Here is a 22,870-nt window from a genome sequence, read left to right as displayed (position 1 = left end):
CCACCTCTTCCCCACTCCCCACTTCTCTCCTCCCAAGAGTCTTCCCCTTTGCTAAATTAGCTGATGAATCATTTTTTCTCAAGTGGCCTTTCCTTTGCCTCAGTTTTAACCTTCATGGTTGTACGTGCTGGAAAGGAGCATGTTTTTGTAATTCAGGATGGTAGTTTTTTTATTTCTTGGCATATCGGGGCTGAGATGGAATAGTTCACAGGCATTGGGAGTGGTAGGAGGCTACTTCATTCCACGGCTTCCCCTGCCTTCCTCCAGCTCACCATTTTCCTTTTCACCCGTCTCCATCCCATTGCAAGCATGCTTCCCCTGCTGCCTGAAACTTTCTCCCCCACTCATATGCACTAGACTACCCCTATCTCCAGCTTCAAGGCCTTCTGAAACTCTACCTCCTCCAGGAAGAATTCCCTGATTAATCTCAACTTCTCCTGTCATGTCAATAGATCAGCCTCCCTCAGCCCTCATGTGTATTTTCATTATCTATGCATTTTTTTAACTTTTATTTTTCCTCAATCAATTTCTGTACTGGGCATCTGCACCGAGTCCTGTGGAGAATGAAACAGTAGCTAGGCACATATTTCCTACCCTCAAGGCGATGACTATTCAATAAGGAGACAGGTGAAAATGATTATTGGACAGTAAAAGGGGTAGGAAAAGTAAGGCTAATGAAGAAAATAGTATAAATATATCAGAGTGAAATAGCTGAATAAATTAATGTCTTACTATATAATCAAAATAGTCCTATGTGTATTTCCTTCTGGTCCTACTGTGTGAAAATATACACATTTGTGCCTGCCTGATTTTCCCCATTAAGCTTTCCTAGGATAGAGATGCTGATCTGTACTTTTATTGAGCACTCCCAAACGTCCAGTACAGCACTGTGCACACAGCAGTTGCCCATTTCATTGCACTGCGTGCATTAGCCATCCAGAAAAGTGTCACTGTCAGTGTTCCGTAAATACTGATGATGATAATGATGATGGTTTCCTTCTGGAGAGAGCCTTATTTTAACTTTGAAAAATCATGCAAGCCTTCATGACTCTAATTCAACAGGATTCATCTAAGAATTAATCAACCGAACTATCATACTTATAGAGCACTTACTGTGTGCAGGACATTGTACTAAACTCTTGGGAGAGTATGACGTAGCAGTATAACAGACCCATTCCCTGCCCACATTCAAATAGTATCAATTAAGCTCCCAAGAGTGCCTGCTAAATTTTCATCGCTCAAGTGAATATCTTGACTTTATTTCCAAAGGGGTGAAGAAGGTGTGACTACTCTGTGTTCATTGTTATTATTATTATATTATTGTTATTATTGTTGTTCCTTGCAGGGCCCTTGGGAGTGACTGATCTTGATACTTACCAGGCCCAAGCCACCAGCCTATGTGCCCAATGGAAGCTTCACAACCACGCTACAGCTTACAGGGTGGCAATTGAATCTCTCCAGGGTAAGATCTTGCTTAGCTTGTGGCTCGGTGCTCTGTCCTCTGTTTGCCTGTGTCCTGAGGAGGAAAAGTTACAGCTAAGAAGATCCTGAAGCTGCTTTAGAGAAGCAGCACGGCTCAATGGAAAGAGCCCGGGCTTGGGAGTCAGGGGTCATGGATTCTAATTCCGGCTCCGCCACATGTCTGCTGTGTGACCTTGGGCAAGTCATTTCACTTCTCTGAGCCTCAGTTACCTCATCTGTAAAATGGGGATTAAGACTGTGAGCCCCACGTGGGACAACCTGATCACCTTGTACCTCCCCCCCCGACCCCAGTGCTTAGAACAGTGCTTCATACATAGTAAGTGCTTAGCAAATGCCATTATTATTATTATTAGTAGTATTATCTCTTCTCTTGAGGTTCTTCTACAAGTCTGGGGTTGCTTGGCTTCCTGCCAAAATTTGGAGCTTTTTTTAATTTATTTTTTTAAATGGTACTTGTTAAGGGCTTACTCTGTACCAGTAGCACTGTACTGACAGGGTAGATACAGGATTGTCATGTCAGACCCAGTCCCTGTCCTGCATGGGGCTCACAGTCTTAATCCCCATTTTACGGATGAGGCAACTGAGGCACAGAGAAGAACCTTGAGACTTTCCCAAGGTTACACAGCAGACAAGTGGCAGAGCTGGGATTAGAACTCAGGTCCTTCTGACTCCCAGGCTCCTGCTCTATTCACTATCCCTCTATTCTGTAAACTTACTGTGGGCAGGGAATGTATCGACTGTTGTATTGTACTCTCCCAAGCGCTTAGTACAGTGCTCCATGCATAGTAAGCGCTCAATAAATACGATTGAATGAATGAATCCACTAGGCCACGCTGCTTGTACTTTAAGAGGTTGGTTCCAGAAAGGGTAGTTGGCTTACAGCCATTCCATCCCGGGGTTGAGAACTTGGTTCCCAAGTATGGATGTGATTTTTGTCAGGCTCTTGACAAACCCAGCCAACAGCAGGAAGGATGTTACTTGTTCTGCCTTTCCCAGAGATCCCCGCTGACCTCATTCCAGGTGAACCTTTTGGGAGAAGGGTGCAACAACTGGTGATGAATGGGTGGGAGGAGAGGGTGTGTGTGCACATGTGTGTTTGTGTGTGTTGTGTTTGTGTGTGTTGGTGTGGGAAAGGGGTTGACTTTGATCCGGTAGCGGCTTAAAATGGAATGTACAGATTTATTACTGCGTAAAAGATGATCTGTAGGATGTTTAAACTCAAGTAATCAACCCACTCTAAGTACCCTGAAGGATAGAATCTGGCAGAATGCTGTTCACAGGGGCGACTGTTGATCCGTGCATACTTTATCTTTGGACTCCAGTGAGATTCATTCTGATTCCTACAGAAAGAAAGGCTTGATTGGTGAATTTTGTGATGGGATTAAAAAACCCATATCTTACATATTTCAACAGTAAAATGAAGAGGAACAGGCCTACAAAGGCATACTTAAAAGCAGTTTCAGTGCCAGGTAACGCTCTGATGGTCACAGACGATTTGCTAAATTAAGGTAGCCATTGCAGTGGGTGCGATCTACTGAAATTCAGTTAACTGTTGCATGGAAAGTACAGTAGCAGTTTGCTTTTTTACGTGCCCAGCAGCTGCTGGGTCAGATGCCCTTGGCTTGGAGATCTGCAGCCAAGGCAACCGATTTCAGTGCCTTGCACACAGTAAACTCTCAATAAATACCATCCGTGGATGGATCGATTGTTTCTGCAGCTCCCTGCTGGCAAGAGATAGGTCACAATTCCCCCTTCTACTGGCGGTTGGAATGGCCAGAAAATGTGCGCGCCTGATCTAAGAATGGCTTAATTGGATGAGAATGAACAAATGAACGATTCAATTTGTTCCCTGCTAACGTTTATTAGGAGATAATTTCTTCACCCTGTTGATCTGCATCTCATTTAGGCAGCCTCCAATGATCTCACTACTGTCAGTCAACTTGATGAACGGCTGGGAGCTTGTTTGCAAATGAGACAGTCCAGGGAGGGAAATGGGTATTTTAAACTGATGGAAAAGCCATAAGAAGTAGTCTGCTTAACACGAGCACCTGGTGGATGTGTGACTTTGTTTACAGATGAAGATAACAGCTGTTTACCTCCCCTCTTAAAGCCTGAGACTAAAACTGCTTTGTGCACTTGGGAAGAAACCTGACCTAATGAAAATAATAATAATAATAATAATAATAATAATAGCATTTGTTAAGCACTTACTATGTATGAAGCACTGTTCTAAGCATGGGGGGAGCGGGGGATACAAGGTGATCAGGTTGTCCCACGTGGGGCTCACAGTCTTAATCCCCATTTTACAGATGAGGTAACTGAGGCACCGAGAAGTTAAGTGACTTGCCTAAAGTCACACAGCTAACAGGTGGCAGACCTGGGATTAGAACCCATGACCTCGGACTCCCAAGCCTGTGCTCTTTCACTGAGCCGCGCTGCTTCTCCAAGTTAATCAAGTTGGACCCAGTCCCTGTCCCACATGGGGCTCACACTCTTATCCCCTTTTTACAGATGAGGGAACTGAGGCCCAGAGAAGTGAAGTGACTCACCCAGGGTCATACTGCAGACATATGACCGAGTTGGGATTAGAAACCAAGAAAGAGTGCAGGCCTAGGAATCAAGGGATCTTAGTTCTAATTCCAACTCCACCACTTGTCTGCTGTGTGACCTTGGGCAAGTCAGTTAACTTCTCTGTACCTCAGCTTCTTCATTTGTAAACATTTCTTTCCTCACGCTTAGACTTTGCATTTCATATGGGACAGGGACTGTGGCCAACCTTTTTTTTTTATGGTATTTAAGTGCTTACTATGTGCCAGGCACTGTTCTAAGCACTGGGGTAGATACAAGGTAATTAGGTTGGACACAGTCCATGTCCCACATGGGGCTCACAGTTGTAATCCCCATTTTACAGATGAGGTAACTGAGGCACTGAGAAATTGTGTGTATGCATGCATGCATATGTGTATTGGGTCTCCCCACCCTATGATCACTTTTTCATGCTTAAGAAGAAAACTAACCTCCAGCTGCTTTCTGTGGCCATTTCCTGTGGCCTCGAATGACTCTCCACTCTGCATTGAAGTGGAAATTTGGAGAAAATTCTGCATCAGATGTGTTTTCCAAGTTATCTGCAAGGCAGATGACTAAGAACACTCGGGTTTACAGATTTGTAACATTAAGGATCCAGGCAATGTAGACTGAAACCAAACTCCAAATTCTTTAGCATCTAGTCACTGATGGAAAGCCACCTAAGGATGAATGGAGGTGCATCTGACCTGATTAATTTGTATCTACTTCAGCGCTCAGAACAGTGCTTGACACAGCCAGTGCTTAACAATACCATAATTAAAGTGGAATATTGAAGGCTGTAGTCTAACCAGAATTTGTTTGCTGTTGTCCAATCAACAATACCAAAGCTGCCTTTCCAAAAGAGAGATTGAATCTGACTTCAAATTACTAAGAAAAGCATTCAGCACCAAGTTGGCACTCAATAAGTCCTGCTGAACGAATGAATGAATGAATAAGACCTTGATTACCTAGCCTCCATTTCCACAGAAATGTGGACAAGAGGAAACCTGCATAAATGACCCTGAGGGTTTGATGAGACCTAAGAAAGAACTTGGATTGAAGTAGAGTCTAACTCCTGAGGGGATTGAGAAATCTCAGATCATAAAAAAGAGTAGCAGTCAATCAATCAATCACATTTATTGAGTGGTTACCATATGCAGAGCATTGTACTAAGCACTTGGGAGAGTTCACTATAGCAGAGTTGGTAGACACAGTCTCTGCTCAGAATGAGCTTTCAGTCTAGAGTGGGAGACAGACATCATTATAAGTAAATCAATCACAGATATGCAACATAAGTGCTATGGGGCTGAGGGAGGGGTGAAAAGAAAGGAGCAAATATCAAGTGTAATACAATCAGGCCTCCTTTTCCTGCTCCACCCCTCAATCTGTCTTAGGTCAATTAAATGTTTACCTCTTGGAGGCAGGAAGTTGACCTTTGTGGGAATTGGGAGTGTTGAAGAGAGGGCTTCCAGCTCCTTAATACTGGGTAGGTTTTAATCTTCCATCAGAGTTCTGAAACTAACCTCTTCTTTCCATAAAACAGCTCCAATCCCACCCATCTTGGACACATGGTTGCTGTCATGTGGAGAAGAGGAATTAGTTTTAGGTCAATCAACTCAGATGCTTTGTGCTTTAAGGCGGAATCATTAGGGCTGGATCAGATGAGCCAAAGGCAACACAGATACCATACTAGTTTATGTAATCCCTCACTGTTTGGCTTGGACAGCATCCAGAATCTGTTTTGTGAGTGTCTTCCTGTCCCAATTCCCAATCTTCCATTTGTTTCAGATACATTTTAAGCACAGTGCAGCTCACTTTTTTTTTCCAAGGGCAGAAGTGTTCCAGCTGACCAGGAAAATTGCCTCTCTGAGATCCACTTCTCTCATCTGGCCTCACAGATGCTCTTGGAAGCCCTGGGGAGACCCCAAGTATCTGGGAGGGTTAGGGAGGGACACCCTCATTGTCTCCTTGGGGTGCCCAATAGCAGCCATCCTGTAAGAAGAACAAAAGGATGTAGCCATAGATGTGGAGCTGCAGGAGAGAAAAGAGGGGCCGATTACATCTGGGGTCAGGGGCAGGCGTCCCACTCGGGCTTAGGTCCGCCGGCCCGGAGCAGCCATCTTGGAGGATGGAAAGGGACAATTTTTCCAAATGGAAAAAGGTTAAAAACTCTTCTATTAACCATCCAAGATTGCCATCCATATTTTTCCCTAGCGTACCTGCCAATGATATGAGGTCTTTGCATCATGACAACCCACTTGTCAGGATTCCTGATGGAACCTCCCCAAGAGCCGTGGAGTCAAATAAGTGGGACGGGAACTTTTGAAAAACTCGGTCAGTTGTAATCCTTGTCCCCATGGGCGAAGTGACACCATGACAAACCCACACAGGCCCACGTTCCAGGATTGGGGTGAGCTTGGTCTGGACTAAGAAACCCTTGCACAAGCAACCTGTAGATAAGTTCCCATTGGAGGAAAATCCCAGAAGATGCCAGCTCCCAGTTCTCCCCTCCCTCAGTCTCCTTCCAATATTATCTCAGGTTTCTGAAGTAGGATGTGGTGTTAAAAGAGTGCTGGAAGCAGGAATGCTGGATGCCGGAAATAAAGTTCAGCAGGAATGGGAAACGGCCAAGGAATGCTTGGTCTTCTGGATACTTCATGATAAAGAAGCAGGAATGCCGGATGCCGGAAATGAAGTTGAGCAGGAATGGGAAAGAGGGCCAAAGAATGCTTGGTTTTTTGGATACTTCAGAATAAAGAGGCTTTTCCCTGGCAGATGGGATAAACACCCTGTCTGGTTGGCATGGCAGAGGATGGTGGGTAATAATAATAATAATAATAATAATAATAATGGTATTTAAGCGATTACTGTGTGCAAAGCACTGTTCTAAGCCCTGGGGGGATACAGGGTGATCAGGTTGTCCCATGTGAGGCTCACAATCTTAATCCCCATTTTACAGATGAGGCAGCTGAGGCACAGAGAGGTTAAGTGACTTGCCCAAAGTCACACAGCTGACAAGCGGCGGAGTTGGGATTAGAACTCATGATGTCGGACTCCCAGGCAAGCTCAGTCTCTTTCCACTGAGCCACACTGAAGAAACTTACAGGGTTCTGCCCTGGTATCCACTTGCTTCAAGAAGCAAGTTGGTGTAGTGGCTAGAACACAAGCCTGTGAGTCAGAAGCTCATGGGTTCTAATCCTGATTTATCTGCTGTGTGACCTTGGGCAGGTCGCTTCACTTCTCTGGGCCTCAGTTACCTCATCTGTGAAATGGGGTCCAACCTGATTTGCTTTTATCCGACCCAGTTCTTAGTACAGTGTCTGGCACATAGTAAGCACTTAACAAGTGCCACCTGAATCTCCATCTCTGCTGTGAGGCTCCATGCATACTGGGTAGAGAATGTAAGCAGTTTAGCAAGGATGGCAGGGGGAATCCTTCCCCCCCAGCCCTCCAACCTGGGTAACGACCTTTCCGAGGGGAGGTCCGGTTACCAGGAGCACCTTCAGGACTTGAACAACGGAGGCACAAAAAGTTTGACTTGACCCTGCAGCATTTTCTAGACTGTGAGCCCGTTGTTGGGTAGGGACTGTCTCTATACTTTGCCAACTTATACTTCTCAAGATGCACACGGTAAGTGCTCAATAAATACGATTGAATGAATGGATGAATTTGCAGGTTATTGCTTTCGAGCTTGCCAGTAGCAGCAGCAGTGTTATTTACTGAGCACCCAAATGCACTGCACTAAGTGCTTGGGAAAGTACAACATAAAGAACAGATCCATTCCCTCATAAACACTTTTATAAATAATCAGAATAAGTGATTAAATGCAAAAATTAAGGATGAGTATAAATAAATACAAAAGTGTGAGAGATGCCTGATGGGTTGACATGACTTGGGGTGTTTAGAGATAATTGGAGGCTTCGTGGAGGAAGGGTGATTTTAGGACGGTTTTGAACACTGGGAAAGCTGGGGTCTGCTAGATTTGCGGGGAGAAGGAATTTCAGGACATGCTGTCCTGTCCACAGAAGTGGGAGAATCAAGAAGAAGGAATAGTTTAAAAGGTCAAAGAGAACAAGCTGGGGGAGAGGCAGCTGAAGAGAGCAGATATTTATCAGTTACGATGGGGAGAGGCGGTGGAGAACCTGGAAGTGGATTGTTTAGGATTTTTGCTAGTTGCGGAGGGAAATGGAAAACTGGAATTGGTGAACTAGTGGAACGGGTGCCTTTCATGTGGTGGGTGGGGGTTGATTTTGACCGAATTTTTAAAGTACCTATCAACTTTATCATTATCGGAACTGTTTTGTCTTCCTGCAGACAGGCAAAAGCAAGAAACGGCCTTGGGTGGAGGCATGGCCAGGCACTGCTTCTTTGAACTTCAGCCCAATACAGAATATAAAATCAGTGTTTATACCCAGCTCCAGGACATCGAGGGGCCCAGTGTCAGCACGGTGGAAAAAACTCGTAAGCAAAGTTTGTTCCCTCAGACTCTCATTTGCACAGGAGAGGGGAAGGGAGGATAGTTTGCTTTTGTTTTAGTTACCCTATTTTGCTGCTCATCCATCAATTTCATTTAGAGAGACTAGAACCATCGGGTTCCAGCACTCTGAACTGTCTTCTGACAAGGAGCTCCCCTCTGGTCCTCATTAGCATCCATTGCTCATTCTCGGGCAGTGCTTCAGCACAGACCGCAGGTCCTCAGGATGGAAAAAGGGCCCAGTGCGATGGCTTTTTCAGGGGACTGTTGACCATAAGAAAACTTTTGCAGGATGTGTTGGAGAGTCTTATTCACCAGGACTTGACTTCAAAGCAAGGGCACTTTACCAGAGCCGTGGGGTGGGGAGTAGGGGTGGGGTTGTGGGGGCTGCTTCTAATTCTGTTGGACTCAAGTCAAACTCATTCTCTGACCCTGGTTATTGCTGCTAGCGTAAATGGTGTGACTTTTCTGAGTTGACTCTAGAAACGGTTCCCAATAAGACTTTTCTCCAAGCCCTTTATTCAAAGGCTTCTGAAGGGGATCAGTATCTGGAAACAGCTCCTCTTACTCCCTGTTTCTTGATTTAAAGATCACAGCTGTTTTTCAAAATATGCTGAAGTCTCCGTTACCTGGTCTGCCAGGGAAAGGGAGATGCCAGTTAGTTAAATCATTCCAGTTTATATATAATTCTGTCCTCCTTAATAATAATAATAATAATGGCATTTATTAACTGCTTACTATGTGCAAAGCACTGTTCCAAGCACTCGGGAGGTTACAAGGTGATCAGGTTGTCCTATGGGGGGCTCATAGTCTTAATCCCCATTTTACAGATGAGGTAACTGAGGCCCAGAGAAGTTGTGACTTGCCCAAAGTCACACGGCTGACAAGTGGTGGAGCTGGCATTTGAACCCATGACCTCTGACTCCAAAACCCGGGCTCTTTCCACTGAGCCACTCTGCTACTCTAAAAGTCAAACCACTGATGATAAAATTCACTCATGAGAGAGTGTGTGGCAAAGAGGCCAATGAGAGATTTACCAAATTTGAACACAAATAGGATGTCTCTTGTGTTGTCATGCTTAATGTTTGCAGTGTCTGGTGCTGTTTTCTGCTTCCATGTCTCTCATTCTTTACAAAGCTTTTGGTCTAAGAGAGCTACTCTTTTCTTGGTAGCAATGTGCCGGGCTTGTCTGTCCTCAACAATTGAGTCTCAGTTTTAGCTGGGATGCAGCATTGTCTGAGGTTTATGTTTGTACATATTTATTACTCTATTTATTTTACTTGTACATATCTATTCTATTTATTTTATTCTGTTAATATGTTTGGTTTTGTTCTCTGTCTCCCCCTTCTAGACTGTGAGCCCACTGTTGGGTAGGGACTGTCTCTATATGTTGCCAATTTATACTTCCCAAGCACTTAGTACAGTGCTCTGCACACAGTAAGTGCTCAATAAATATGATTGATTGATTGATCAAGCCCCCCAAAGTTTCCTCTACCCACCTTGCTTTCTGTATCTTAGTTTCAGTATGGAATAGAGCAGTTGTTGGGGTTAAAAAACAATTCCAATAAACTAAATGTACGGTTGACCAACAGTGGCCCATATTAAGTCTCTCTGGACGCTCCAAGAGGGCCTGTGAACTTGAAATAACCTTGTGCTTCATGAAGCCATCAGGGAGAGCATGTGCAGAACACTCCTGAGGAACAGACAGCTTGAAGCTAGATTTTGTGGGGGAGAAGGAAGGGAGGGGGAGGTGGGGAGATAGAGAGATAAAGAGAAGGGGAGGGAAAGAAAGGAAGAAGGAAAGAAAGGGAGGGAGAGAGAGAGAGAGAGGAGAGAGAGAATTCACTGATGAAAAACAGCTGAAGTAGAACTAAGGCTAATCCAATTAGAGAGTTTATACAAATATCCCAAGCTGGGGTGGCCTGAAGAAACATTGTTAACCCTGTCGCCACAAAGGATCGGTTGGTCATGATTGTCCTGGTTTGGGGTATATCAGTGGGGTTTAGTAGAAATATCCATGATGGATCATAAAAGTGCCAGATAAACACAGCTTTCTGTGAATTAGCGAACCTCTGTTCTCCGCACATTGTTTTCCTGCTAACCACCTGATTTCTAGTGATGCCAGTCCATGTAGAAACTTTAACACTTGAGTGTGTGTGTATGTGTGTATGTCTATTTCTCTTTTATTGTTTAGTCAAGTTTTGATCATTTACATCTATGCACTTAGTCTCCTTCCTATTGTACTTTGGTAGTTTGTGTCCATTCATTTACTGCATCAGACTGCGGGCCTGGAACCAAGTAAGAACTTAGTAAATACTGCTGCTAATGAGGATGCTGATTTTTTGATGCTGCATTTGAAACCCTGGCCAACTTATATTAGTCAGGGAAGGCACTCAATAAATATCATTGACCTGGGGAGAATGATTGTTTCTTTCCAGAGGGTCAAGGCTACTGACTTTTAGCCAAGTTAATTTCTAATGGCTCTGGATGATTAATTTAGGAACATGGAAACAGGGGCAGTTGAAGCAGGGTTGAACGTTGTTCTGTTGGTCAAACTTCCTACGCCTTGAGTGAGCTAAGAGTAAAACAGAAATCTACTCTTCTGGGCTCTCACATTCCATCAAGAGCTCAAGTCACTTTGGGACTGAGATTTCTCCAAACGTGTAGCTGTTGGTTAAACTCAGTTTACTGGGAGATAGCCATCCAGGCCCTACCTCAGTTTGAGGAGCTCAGGGATCCAGGCTTCTCAGACCTTTGCTGCTCAGAGTTCTTGAATTTTGAAAATGAAGGGATAGTGTTGAGTGAATAGCTGTTGAATCTATAAAGTGGGAATGGCTCCATGGTAAAGTATTCTTTCTCATTTTTTCTCCTTTCCAGTTCCATTCCCAACACAACCTCCAGCTATCTCGTCAACAACTGCTGCTTCTACGATTCCTCCAGCCAAAGAAGGTAAGAGGAGAGGGAAAGCGGAATTTGATGGATATAGGGTTTTTATTGTGATTTCATTTACTTAATTTCAAACTTAACCATTTGGCTTAAACGGAACAGTCAGTTCTGCAGAAACGCTGCCTGGAACTGGAGATGGAGATGCCAGTTAAAGAATTCTAATTTATATGTAGTTCTGTTATCCTTGTTCCAACAAGACACCACCGACTGTAAAATTTGCCCATGTGTATGTGTGGATGGCTGAAGAGGCCTTCAAAAAATGATAATAATAATAATAATGATGATGGCATTTATTAAGTGCTTACTATGTGCAAAGCACTGTTCTCAGCACTGGAGAGGTTACAAGGTGATCAGGTTGTCCCACAGGGGGCTCACAGTCTTGTCCCCATTACAGGTAAGGTAACTGAGGCACAGAGAAGTTAAGTGACTTGCCCAGCTGACAATTAGCAGAGCAGGGATTTGAACCCATGACCTCTGACTCCAAAGCCTCTGCTCTTTCCACTGAGCCACACTGCTTCTCAAATCTTCAAATCTAGCTTCAAATCTAGCTGACAGCTGTCCTCTCCATCTTTAAAGCCTCTCTGAAATCACATCTCCTCCAGTTAATCCCTGTCCTGTATCCCCTTCAACCACTGCTGCAACACTTTTGCATCACCTAAGCACTTGGGTATTCCCATCCTTCTCCCTCCCCCTCTGATATTTATCTCCAGGTCTTTGTACTCCATTATTTCTTCCTACTTGTAATTTATTTTAGCATCTGTGAACTCCTTGATAGTTTCTACTAAACTCTTATTGTACTCTCCCAAGCACTGAGTACAATACTCTGCACCAAGTGCCAGTAGAGACTATGGATTGATACATTTTCACTCTGTACATTGGATAAAATGCTGTTGACAAATTAGGGATGCTTTTCTGACAAGTTGTTAGGGCCTGGATAAACTGTGACGTCATGTTGGAAGAAGCTGTTTGCACAACCCCATGGTGTCAGCCACTTTTCCTTAGCCCTAGGTTTGTCAAGAGTTCAATCCCGATGTGATCTCTGTCCAGGAATCCCTGACTGTGTTGGACTTCCCAGAGGGAAGAATGCTTCAATGTGGTGGATAAACTAGGGCACAGATTGATTTGAGCCCTTCAGACTAACCTTGGCGCAATTTCAGATTGGCGAGAACCACCGCTGTGCAGAAGGGAATGGCTCAACAGGAGCTTGGCCAGGGATTTACTTTCTTGTTCTAATTAGGCTATGGCTAGTAGATTGTAAAAAGAAAGAATGAGGAAAAACAAGCAAAAAGTCTGTGTGTGTTCGTGTTTACATGTGTATGTTTTAGGAAAGAATACCCTCTTCTGGCAAGCAGCTGCAACCTATTCTCTACTGGGATGCCCGGGCAAGGGAGAGCTGAAGAATCTTTGTGGGGGGCGTGTGTGTGTGTGTGTGTGTGTGTGTGTGTGTGTGTGGTCTTTATTGATTTGCTTTCACTCACTGTAGAGCTTCATGAGTGACAGTGATGATAACAACAATGATTTATATCATTATGTACTGTAAGCCAATTGGAAAACAAGGTCCAATATAAAGAATTTTGCCTTACCATCAATTTTCCAGCAATATGTCTGTCGTATGTTTTGAGGGATGTCTGAGTGCATTCTGCTTGCAGTCAATCAGCGGTATTTATTGAGTGCAGAACACTGTACTAAGTGTTTAATAATAATGATGGCATTTGTTAAGCACTTACTATATGCCAAGCACTGTTCTAAGCGCTGGGGTAGATACAAGGTAATCAGGTTGTCTCACATTGGGCTCACAGTCTTAATCCCCATTTTACAGATGAGGTAACTGAGGCCCAAAGAAGTGAAGTGACTTGCCCAAAGCCACGCAGCTGACAAGTGGTGGAGCAAGGATTGGAACCTCTGACTCCCAAGCCCAGGCTCTTTCCACTGAGCCACGTTGTATAGGAGAATATAATGCAACCGAGCTGGTAGATATATTCCTCTGCCCACAGTGCATTTACAGTCTAGAGGGAAAGACAACCATCATTATAAATACACAAATTACAGATATGTACATAAGTGCCTTCATCAAGGAAGGCCTTGTGAAGGCTATGTGACCTTAATAAGGCTTTGAAGGTGGAGAGGGTGATGGTCTGCTGTGGATGGAAGGGAAGAGAGGTCCAGGCCAGAGGAAGGATGTGGGAAAGGTAAATGAGATTGAAGTAGAGTGAGTAAAATATGTACATAAGTGCTGTGGGGCTGAGAGGGGGGATGAATAAAGGGAGCAAGTCAGGGCGATGCAGAAGGGAGTGGAAGAAGAAAGGAGGCATATTTAGGGAAGACCTCTTGGAGGAGCTATCCCTTCAATAAGGCTTTCAAGAGGGGGAGAATAATCATCGTTTGGACATGAGGAGGGAGGGTGTCCCAGGAAAGAGGCAGGACATGGTTGAGAGGTCAGTGGCAAGATAGACGAGATTGAAGTTCAGTGAGAACACTATCATTACAGGAGCAAAGTGTGCAGGCTAGATTGTAGTAGAAGAGTAGCAAGGTGATGGAGTGCTTTAAAGCCAATGGTGAGGAGTTTTTGTTTGATGTGGAGGTGGGTGGGCAACTACTGGAGGGTCTTGAGGAGTGGGGAAACATGGCCTGAATATTTTTGTAGAAAAATGATTTGGGCAGCAGAGTGAAGTGTGGACTGGAGTGGGGAGAGACAGGAGGTAGGGAGGTCAGCAAGGAGGCTGATACAGTAATCAAGAGATAGGATAAATGATTGGATTAAGGTGGTAGCACATTGGATGGAGAGGAAAGGGCAGATTTTAGTGCTGTTGTGAAGATGGAACTGACAAAATTTAGTGATGAACTGAATATGTGGGTTGAATCAGAGCAAGGAGTCAAGGATAACGCCAAGGTCACAGGCTTATGAGACAGGAAGGATGGTGGTGCCATTTACAGTGATGAGAAAGTGATGGTGGTGCTGACTACAGTGGTGGAAAAGTCAGGGGGTTGACAGGGTTTGAGTGGGAAGATAAGGAGTTCTGTTTTGGAAGTGTTAAGTTTGAGGTGATGGCAGGACATCCAAGCAGAGATGAAGGCAGGAGGAAATGAGATACTGCAGAGAGGGAGATTGATCAGGGCTGGAGATGTAGATTGGGAATCATCCACATGGAGGTGGTAGCTAAGCCATGGGAGTTCTCCAAGGTAGTGGGTGTAGATGGAGAATTGAAGAGAACCCAGAACTGAACTTTGAGAACACTCGTGGTTAGGATATGGGAGACAGAGGGGGAACCGGCTCTGCTATTTGTCAGCTGCGTGACCTTGGGCAAGTCACTTCACTTCTCTGATCCTCAGTTACCTCATCTGGAAAATGGGGATGAAGACTGTGAGCCCCACGTGGGACAACCTGATTACCTTTTATCTACCCCAGTGCTTAGACCAGTGCTTGGCACATAGTAAGCACTTAACAAATACCATTATTATTAATATTATTATTATTATCCTGCAAAACACACTGAGAATAAGCGGACAGAAAGACAGGAGGAGAACCAGTAGAGGACAGTGTCAGTGAAACCAAGGGTGGTTAAAGTTTCCAGGGAGAAGGGGGTGGTTGGCAATGTTGAAGGCAGCTGAAAGGATAAGGACGGAGAAGAGGCCATTGGATTTGGCAAGAAGGAGATCATGTTTGATCTTTGAAAGGGTGGTTTCTGTGGAGTGAAGGAGACAGAAACCGGATTGGAGGGGGTCAAGGAGAGAATTGGAACTTGAAACAGCAGATGGAAGAACTCTCTCAAGGACTTTGGAAAGGAATGATAGGAGGGAGATGGGGTGATGACTGGAGGGAGCCATGGGGCCAAGGGAGGGTTTTTTAAGGATAGGGGAGACATGGGCATGCTTGCAAACAGTGGGAAAGAAGCCACTGGAGTGTGAATAGTTGAAAACGGTGGCCAGGGAGGAAGAAGGAAGGGGGCAAGTGTTTTGATAAGGTGGAAAGGATGGGGTCAGATGTGCAGGTGGAGGGCATGGATTTTAAGAGAAGACAGGAGATCTTCTCTTGAAATACTTCTGGAAAGGTGGGAGAGTTAAAGAAGGGACTGGAGAGAAGCAGGTGAGATTTTAAGGAGATCATGCCTGATAGTTTCAATTTTTTCAATAAAGTATGTGGCCAGATCATTAGGGGCAAGGGATAGGGGAGGTGGGGGGACAGGGTGTTTGAGGAGGGAGTTAAAAGTCTGGAACAACTGGTGAGGGCAATGGGCATGGGTATCAAAAACGATGGTAAAATAATTTTGCCAGGCAGAGGAGAGGATAGAGTTAAAGCACACAAGGATGAACTTGAGGTGGACAAGATTGGCCTGATATCTAGATTTCCACCAGCATTTCTCTGCCGCTCATGCACAGGATCAAAGGAAATGAAGGTGATCCAGTGCTGTGAGTTAGTGGTATGAGGTCAACGAAGGGATAGGGGAGCGAGAGAGTTGAGTTCAGTAGAGAGGGCGGTGTCGAGGGTGACAATTTATTAATCAAGGAAGGTAGTTTGGGTATGGGAGCCCTTCCTTCCCTCTGCCCTACTCCCTTCCCCTCCCCACAGCACTTGTGTATATTTGTACATATTTATTACTCTATTTATTTTATTAATGATACATATATAGCTATAATTCTATTTATTCTTATGGTATTGACACCTGCCTACTTGGTTTGTTGTCTGTCTCCCCCTTTTAGACTGTGAGCCCGTTGTTGGGTAGGGACCGTCTCTATATGTTGCCGATTTGTACTTCCCAAGCACTTAGTACAGTGCCATGCACACAGTAAGCGCTCAGTAAATATGATTGAATGAATGAATGAATGAAATGGGGCATGATGACTTAAATAGGATGGAGTCAAAATATCGGCGGTCTCAGAGGGAACAGCACAGATTTGCAGGAAGGAGGTGTTTGAGAGAGAAGGCGGGTGTGGAGGTTGTTGTCACACAGGGATTTCAGAATTGCTGAGGGTAGAGATTAATGGTATGGTATTTGTTAAGAGCTTACTAAGTGACAGGCACTGTACTAAGCACTGGGGTGGATAAGCAGTGTGGCTCAGTGGAAAGAGCACAGGCTGGGGAGTCAGAGGTCATGGGTTCAAATCCCGGCTCCACCGCTTGTCAGCTGTGTGACTTTGGGCAAGTCACTTCACTTCTCTGTGCCTCAGTTCCCTCATCTGTAAAATGGGGATGAAGACTGTGAGCCCCACGTGGAACAACCTGATCACCTTGTATCCTCCCCAGTGCTTAGAACAGTGCTTTGCATATAGTAAGCGCTTAACAAATGCCATTATTTGTTAACACAAATGCCCCTGGGCCTGGAATGCCCTTCCTCTGCCCATCCGCCAAGCTAGCTCTCTTCCTCCCTTCAAGGCCCTGCTGAGAGCTCACCTCCTCCACGAGGCCTTCCCAGACTGAGCCCCTTCCTTCCTCTCCCTCTCGTCCCCCTCTCCATCCCCACATCTTACCTCCTTCCCTTCCCCACAGCACCTGTATATATGTTTGTACATATTTTTTTTACTCTATTTATTTATTTTATTTGTACATATCTATTCTATATATTTTATTTTGTTAGTATGTTTGGTTTTGTTCTCTGTCTCCCCCTTTTAGACTGTGAGCCCACTGTTGGGTAGGGACTGTCTCTATATGTTGCCAATTTGTACTTCCCAAGCGCTTAGTACAGTGCTCTGCACATAGTAAGCGCTCAATAAATACGATTGATGATGATGATGATGATGATTATTATTATTATAAAAACAAATCAGATTGGACACAGTCCCTGTCCCATGCAGGGCTCATGCTTCAATGAGATAATTGAGGCATGGAGAAGTAAAGTGATTTGCCCAAGGTCGCACAACAGTCAAGTGGCGGAGCCAGGATTAGAACTCATGACCTTCTGACACCCAGGCCTGTGCACTATCCACTGTGCCAAGATGCGTCTCTAAGAAAAGCAGCAATCTCTAATCTCTAGAGGTTGTTCAGTGACTAGAGATACCGTAATATCTAGGCCTCTCTTCCTTTTCCCAAGCACCTGTTTACCCACTTTTGGCCAACTCGATAAGGCCACTCACTGTGGTTTCCTGTCTGCAGTTTGCAAAGCTGCCAAAGCCGACCTGGTGTTTATGGTGGACGGGTCTTGGAGCATCGGGGATGACAACTTCAATAAGATCATTACCTTTCTGTACAACACGGTGGGAGCTCTGGACAAGATCGGTGTGGACGGAATGCAGGTAAGGCCCTTCCTCAGGGTAGGAGCTGCCTCACCCGGAAGCTGGCCCTCCCTCGTGAGACTTGGAAAAGAAACCAATTTTCTTCTCCATGGGCAAATTGAAAACCTGCAGGGGGCTCAGATATTTCAGGGCAAAAGACACAGGGCAGGGAGAGTCCCGGGTGCAGCTCAAAAGGTTTGGGCACACTCTGTAACCAGAACCAGATGGATGAACAATGGCCTGTGCTCTGCCATCTTGTTTAGCACTCAGTCCCAAGCCTGGGCTTCAGTCCTCTTCTTGCCCCCATAACTCCTGCAACATGTGGGACTAAGGGGCAGATGGCATGTACCCAGACCCCTCATCCTGAACACCCTAATCAGAGATTGGGGTGGGGCAGTAGTCTGGAGCTCTTGGTGTCCCTGACAGGAGCCCCTCAAATCTCATGGCTCTACCACCATGTGCCACTCGGCGACCACGGTTCCAGGAGGCTGCCCTTGGGGACAAGTTTATTGTTTTAAATTCCACTCCATTTCTTACTGCTTCTCAAAGTCCTCCCTATGGTCTAATGGAAACCACAGATTCAGCTAAATCTGATCGGTGGCGTACTTGACCGGGATTCGGAGACCAGGGAGTTGTTAGCTTTTCTCCCAACCAGTTTGGAACACCCATTAGACACTTCATCTCCCATAGCATCAATTTCCCCATCCGTGAAGTGGGAACTTATAGGTCTCCCAGGCCAACGGTGGTTTTGCCAACCATGGGTGCTTTCAGGAACTGGAAGTTGTCCGGAAAATCCTGGACTTCCCTAAGAGACTGTGACAGTGAAATCAGAATCTCTGCAAGGAATTTAGAGAATCACTAGGTACTTTGATTCCAGTGGTGGTCTCAGTGTTCCAGGCGTTTTAAAAATAATTCCTCCCAAACCCTCGAACTGAAATGAATTGGATTCCATTACACTGAAGAGTGAAAAAGGCACTCCAGTGAAACTCGTAGACACTGCGCACAGCAGATCCTTCTAGGTAAGGACCAGTTCAGGGTAACAGGCACCTTTTGTCTGCAGGTGGGGATGGTTCAATTCACTGATGATCCCAGGACGGAATTCAAACTCAATTCCTACAAAACCAAGGAGACACTTCTGGAGGCCGTTAAGAATATCAAGTACAAAGGGGGCAATACAAAAACAGGTGAGAAGAATAGGCTGGGAGAGGTATGTTCTCTCTAATTTCTCCTGTCTCAGAGACTGATGATAATGATAATAACGACAGTGGTAGTTGTAAAGTGCTTACTATGTGCCAAGCACTGTACTAAGCACTGGGGTTGCCGACTTGTTCTTCCCAAGCGCTTAGTACAGTGCTCTGCACACAGTAAGCGCTCAATAAATACAATTGAATGAATGGGGTAGATACAAGATAATCAGGTTCCACATGGTGCTTGCAGTCTCAGGAGGAAGTAGAACTGTTCTTTGATAATGAGTCAGGGAATGTCCACTGGGTCTGGCCTTGGGTTTGGTGAGGCAACCCTGAAGGCAGACCCTTGACCTTCTCTTTCATCCAAGTGACATATTCAGTGTCACAAAATCCTGTCGGTTCCACCTATACAGCATCGCTAAAATCCACCCTTCCCTCTCTATCCAAACTGCTACCAAGTTAATCACTGCATCAGCCTCTTTACTGACCTTACTGTTGCCTGCCTCTTCCCACTCCATTCCATACTGCAGGTATCATTTTCCCTACAAAAAAATGTTCAGTACACATCTTTCCGCTCCTCAAGAACCTCCAGTGGTTTCCCATCTACCTTCACATCAAAGAGGAACTCCTTACCTTAGACTTAAAAACCCTCAATCACGTTGCTCCCTCCTACCTCACCACCCTGATTTCCCACTAAAATCCAGCCCACACACTTTGCACCTCGAGTACGAACTTACTCACTATACCTCACGATACATTCATCTATCTCATCACTGACTTCTCGCCCACAGCCTGCCTGTCTCGGAACGAACCTCCCTGCTCGTATCCTAAAGGCGATTGCTCTCCCCACCTTTGAAGCCTTAGTGAAGGCACAACTCGTCCAAGAGGCCTTCCCTGACTAAGCCCTCATTTCCTCTTGCCCCACTCCCTTCTGTGTCACCCTTGCAGTTGGATTTGCCCCCTTTATTCTCCTCTGCCTCACAGCACTTATGCATATCCATAATTATTTATTATTAACAACCATTTCCCCCTCTAGACTGTATGCTTGTTGTGGGCAGGGAACGTGTCTACCAACTCTGTTATTTTGTACTCTCCCAAGCACTTAGTACGGTGTTCTCCCCATATTAAGCGTTCCATCAGTATGATTGATTGACTGGTTGACCTCTTCTCTTTCAGGCAGAGCAATTAAGCATGTTAGGGATATGCTGTTTACTGCGGAGTCAGGTATGAGAAGAGGCATCCCCAGGGTGATCGTGGTGATTACAGATGGACGATCGCAGGACGATGTGGACAAAGTTTCCAGAGAGATGCAGCTAGATGGTAATGTTTGCAGCATTCCACAGAGCAAAGCTTGTTCTTTTGTAAATCAGAGCTCATGGGTGCACCCCTTGAAAGACGATTTCAAACACTGCTGCCTTGTTTTTGTAGCTGTCAATTTCTCTGGGGTTTGTCGTTCATGGAAGAAGACTCTATTAAGCAGAGTCTGCTCAGTAAGTCCTGGAAAATGTACTTCTGCAATGTTCTTCTTTAATGAGCTCTGCAGAGAGCTGGGAAATGCTTTAGCCCTCAGGGTAATTTTGAGGAACATTGCCCAGGACTCGTGGTCCATTTTTGGTCTCCGTGTCTTCTGGAAAAGGGTAAGCTCCTCGAAGGAGCTCAGAGTTGCCACTCAGCTGTATGTTTTCCCCGAGCTGGTGCCCAATGTGGCACTATGCTCAGAATTGGCACCCAGCATGGTGTTTTGCCCTGAGTTAGCTCCCAATATGGTGCTCTACTCAGAGTTAGCAGGTTGCTGTGCCCAGAGTTGGCATGCAGAATGGTGTTCTTCCCAAGTTAGCACTCAGCACTGTGCTTTGCCCAGAGCTGGCAGCAAACATGAGACCCTGCACACATTCAGCCCTCAATAAATACTCATGATGATGATTGGACAATATTAAAAACGGATCTGCCAAGACAGAGCTTCAACCTAAAGGCCAAATCTTGCAGCAGATTTGAACACTGAGAGCCTCTTGGCTCTCCCTCCTGAGAAGGAGGAGAGCAGACTCTAGTGAGGCTGAGGAGGGGTGGCTCTCTAGGCATCTTTGAGGAGCACTCCTGGTTCAAGGAAGACCCTGTAAGCACATTGAAAGTCTGGGTGGGAGTGGGGTTCAGCCTTGACCAATATTATTTCTACACTGGTGGTGTTTTTTGGGGTTTTTTTCAAGTGTTAGCCCTTACAATATGCCAGGCACTGTACTAAGCAGTACAGTGTTCTGGTACTCCGCTTCCAGGCAAACAAAGTTATCAGAAATCTGCTCCCCTCCATCCCCAGGGTTCAGCATTTTTGCAATCGGGGTGGCCGACGCAGATTACGCGGAGTTGTTGAACATCGGCAGCACGCCCAGTGCCAGACACGTCTTCTTCGTGGATGACTTCGACGCCTTCCAGAAGATTGAAGATGAGCTGATCACTTTTGTCTGTGAAACAGCCTCAGCCAGTGAGAGCTTCGAATTTCCCTTTCCCTCCATGAGCTTAATTGGGAATGTGGAAGACTTTGCTGAAATAACCCCCACCTTGATGATGACCTTCTTTGTGGGATTCCAGGCCCTAGCGGGATTTGAGTGCATCATTTCAAAGTTTAGGTGTGGAGCTTGTGAAGTCACTGGGTTTCCCGTTGAATCCAGTGTTAGAGGCAGTCATCCACAGCCTAAATAGCAGCTGTATTAAAGCTGCTTCCCCGGAGTGACACATTTAATAATACTATGGTACTTAAGTGTTTACTATGTGCCAAGTACTGTTGTAAGTGCTAGGGTAGATACAAGTTAATCAAGTTGGACACAGTCCCTGTCCCATATGGGGCTCACAGTCTTAATCCCCATTTTACAATTGAGGTAACTGAGGCCCTGAGAAGTGAAGTGACTTGCCCAAGGTCACACAGTAGACAGGTTGTGGAGTCAGGATTAGAACCCAGGTCCTTCTGACTCCCAGAACTATGTGCTATCCACTAAGCAATACTGCTTCTCTTTTTCTCTATTTGCAACTGGACTCTTCTGTCCACATCCTCAAGTGGTCATCATTGATTTTGCAGGGGTGGGACAGTTCCCCGGGGTCAGGGGGAGGGAAGAACATTGGAGGAGAACATGGGGAAGGACCCTTCAAAGTCCCCAAGGCTACGACTTTCTGCTTTTGGCAACCTTGGAACCTGATAGCCCCACTCTTAGCTGTTGACCAGGTCACCTGCCCAAGCGATGCCTTCAACTTCCCCTTTGACCTGTTTGCCGGGAAACGTCTCAAACATTGCTTTTAATATTTTCCAGCCTGTCCACTGGTCCACAAGGATGGCAGCAGCCTCTCAGGTATCATTCCGTGGGTGTTCGGGGAGTGGGTGATGGCAACCCCTAGAGGGAATCCTAGAGGTGATAGATTCCCAGTAGGCACTCAATAAATACGATTGAATGAATGAATGACTGACTGAATGAATTCCCCTTTGGAAGCTGATGGCTGCAATCTGAAAAATGTCTTCCGTTTCTCACTACCAACCTGTTCACTTTAACTGGGCCCATCGTTTTGTGCTTTACAGGTTTTAAGATGATGGAAATGTTCGGTTTGGTGGAAAAGGATTTTTCATCAGTGAATGGGGTTTCCATGGAGCCAGGCACTTTCAACCTCTACCCGTGCTACCAGTTGCATAAGGATGCCTTGGTTTCCCAGCCTACCAAGTAGGTGTGAAGTTCAAAGTATTCTGGCATTTGCTCTATTTATGGGCAGGAAACATGTCTGCTGATTAATAACAATAATAATAGAAATTGTAATCTATGTTATGTGCTCACTAAGTGCCAGGCACTGTACTAAGCACTTGGATGGATACAAGCAAATTGTGGTGGACACATGTCTTGTCTGACGTGGAACACACAATCTCAATCCACATTTTACAGATGAGGTAACTGAGGCACAGAGAAATGATTTCCCGAGGTCATACAGCAGACAAGTGGTGGGGGGTCTAGCTGAGAAAAACAAAGCTATCTGTGTA

General features: G+C 45.3%; 1 protein-coding gene across 2 annotated transcripts in view; it reads left to right on the top strand.

The window, feature by feature from the left end:
* COL14A1 (collagen type XIV alpha 1 chain) overlaps positions 1 to 22,870 on the top strand; it is a 189,613-nt gene that overhangs the window by 94,512 nt on the left and 72,231 nt on the right. For both annotated transcript variants that reach the window (XM_038744920.1, XM_038744919.1), the window contains exons 23-31: positions 1,346 to 1,462; positions 8,362 to 8,508; positions 11,399 to 11,470; positions 17,556 to 17,695; positions 18,735 to 18,858; positions 20,038 to 20,181; positions 21,173 to 21,337; positions 22,158 to 22,196; positions 22,421 to 22,559. In XM_038744920.1, coding sequence (XP_038600848.1) covers positions 1,346 to 1,462; positions 8,362 to 8,508; positions 11,399 to 11,470; positions 17,556 to 17,695; positions 18,735 to 18,858; positions 20,038 to 20,181; positions 21,173 to 21,337; positions 22,158 to 22,196; positions 22,421 to 22,559 — 1,087 coding nt within the window. The remainder of the gene's footprint in view (positions 1 to 1,345; positions 1,463 to 8,361; positions 8,509 to 11,398; positions 11,471 to 17,555; positions 17,696 to 18,734; positions 18,859 to 20,037; positions 20,182 to 21,172; positions 21,338 to 22,157; positions 22,197 to 22,420; positions 22,560 to 22,870) is intronic.

The sequence above is a fragment of the Tachyglossus aculeatus genome, chromosome 4 (genome assembly GCF_015852505.1).
Source record: "Tachyglossus aculeatus isolate mTacAcu1 chromosome 4, mTacAcu1.pri, whole genome shotgun sequence".
In the NCBI taxonomy this organism is placed as follows: Eukaryota; Metazoa; Chordata; class Mammalia; order Monotremata; family Tachyglossidae; genus Tachyglossus; species Tachyglossus aculeatus.
This window is presented reverse-complemented; position numbering and strand designations above follow the sequence as displayed.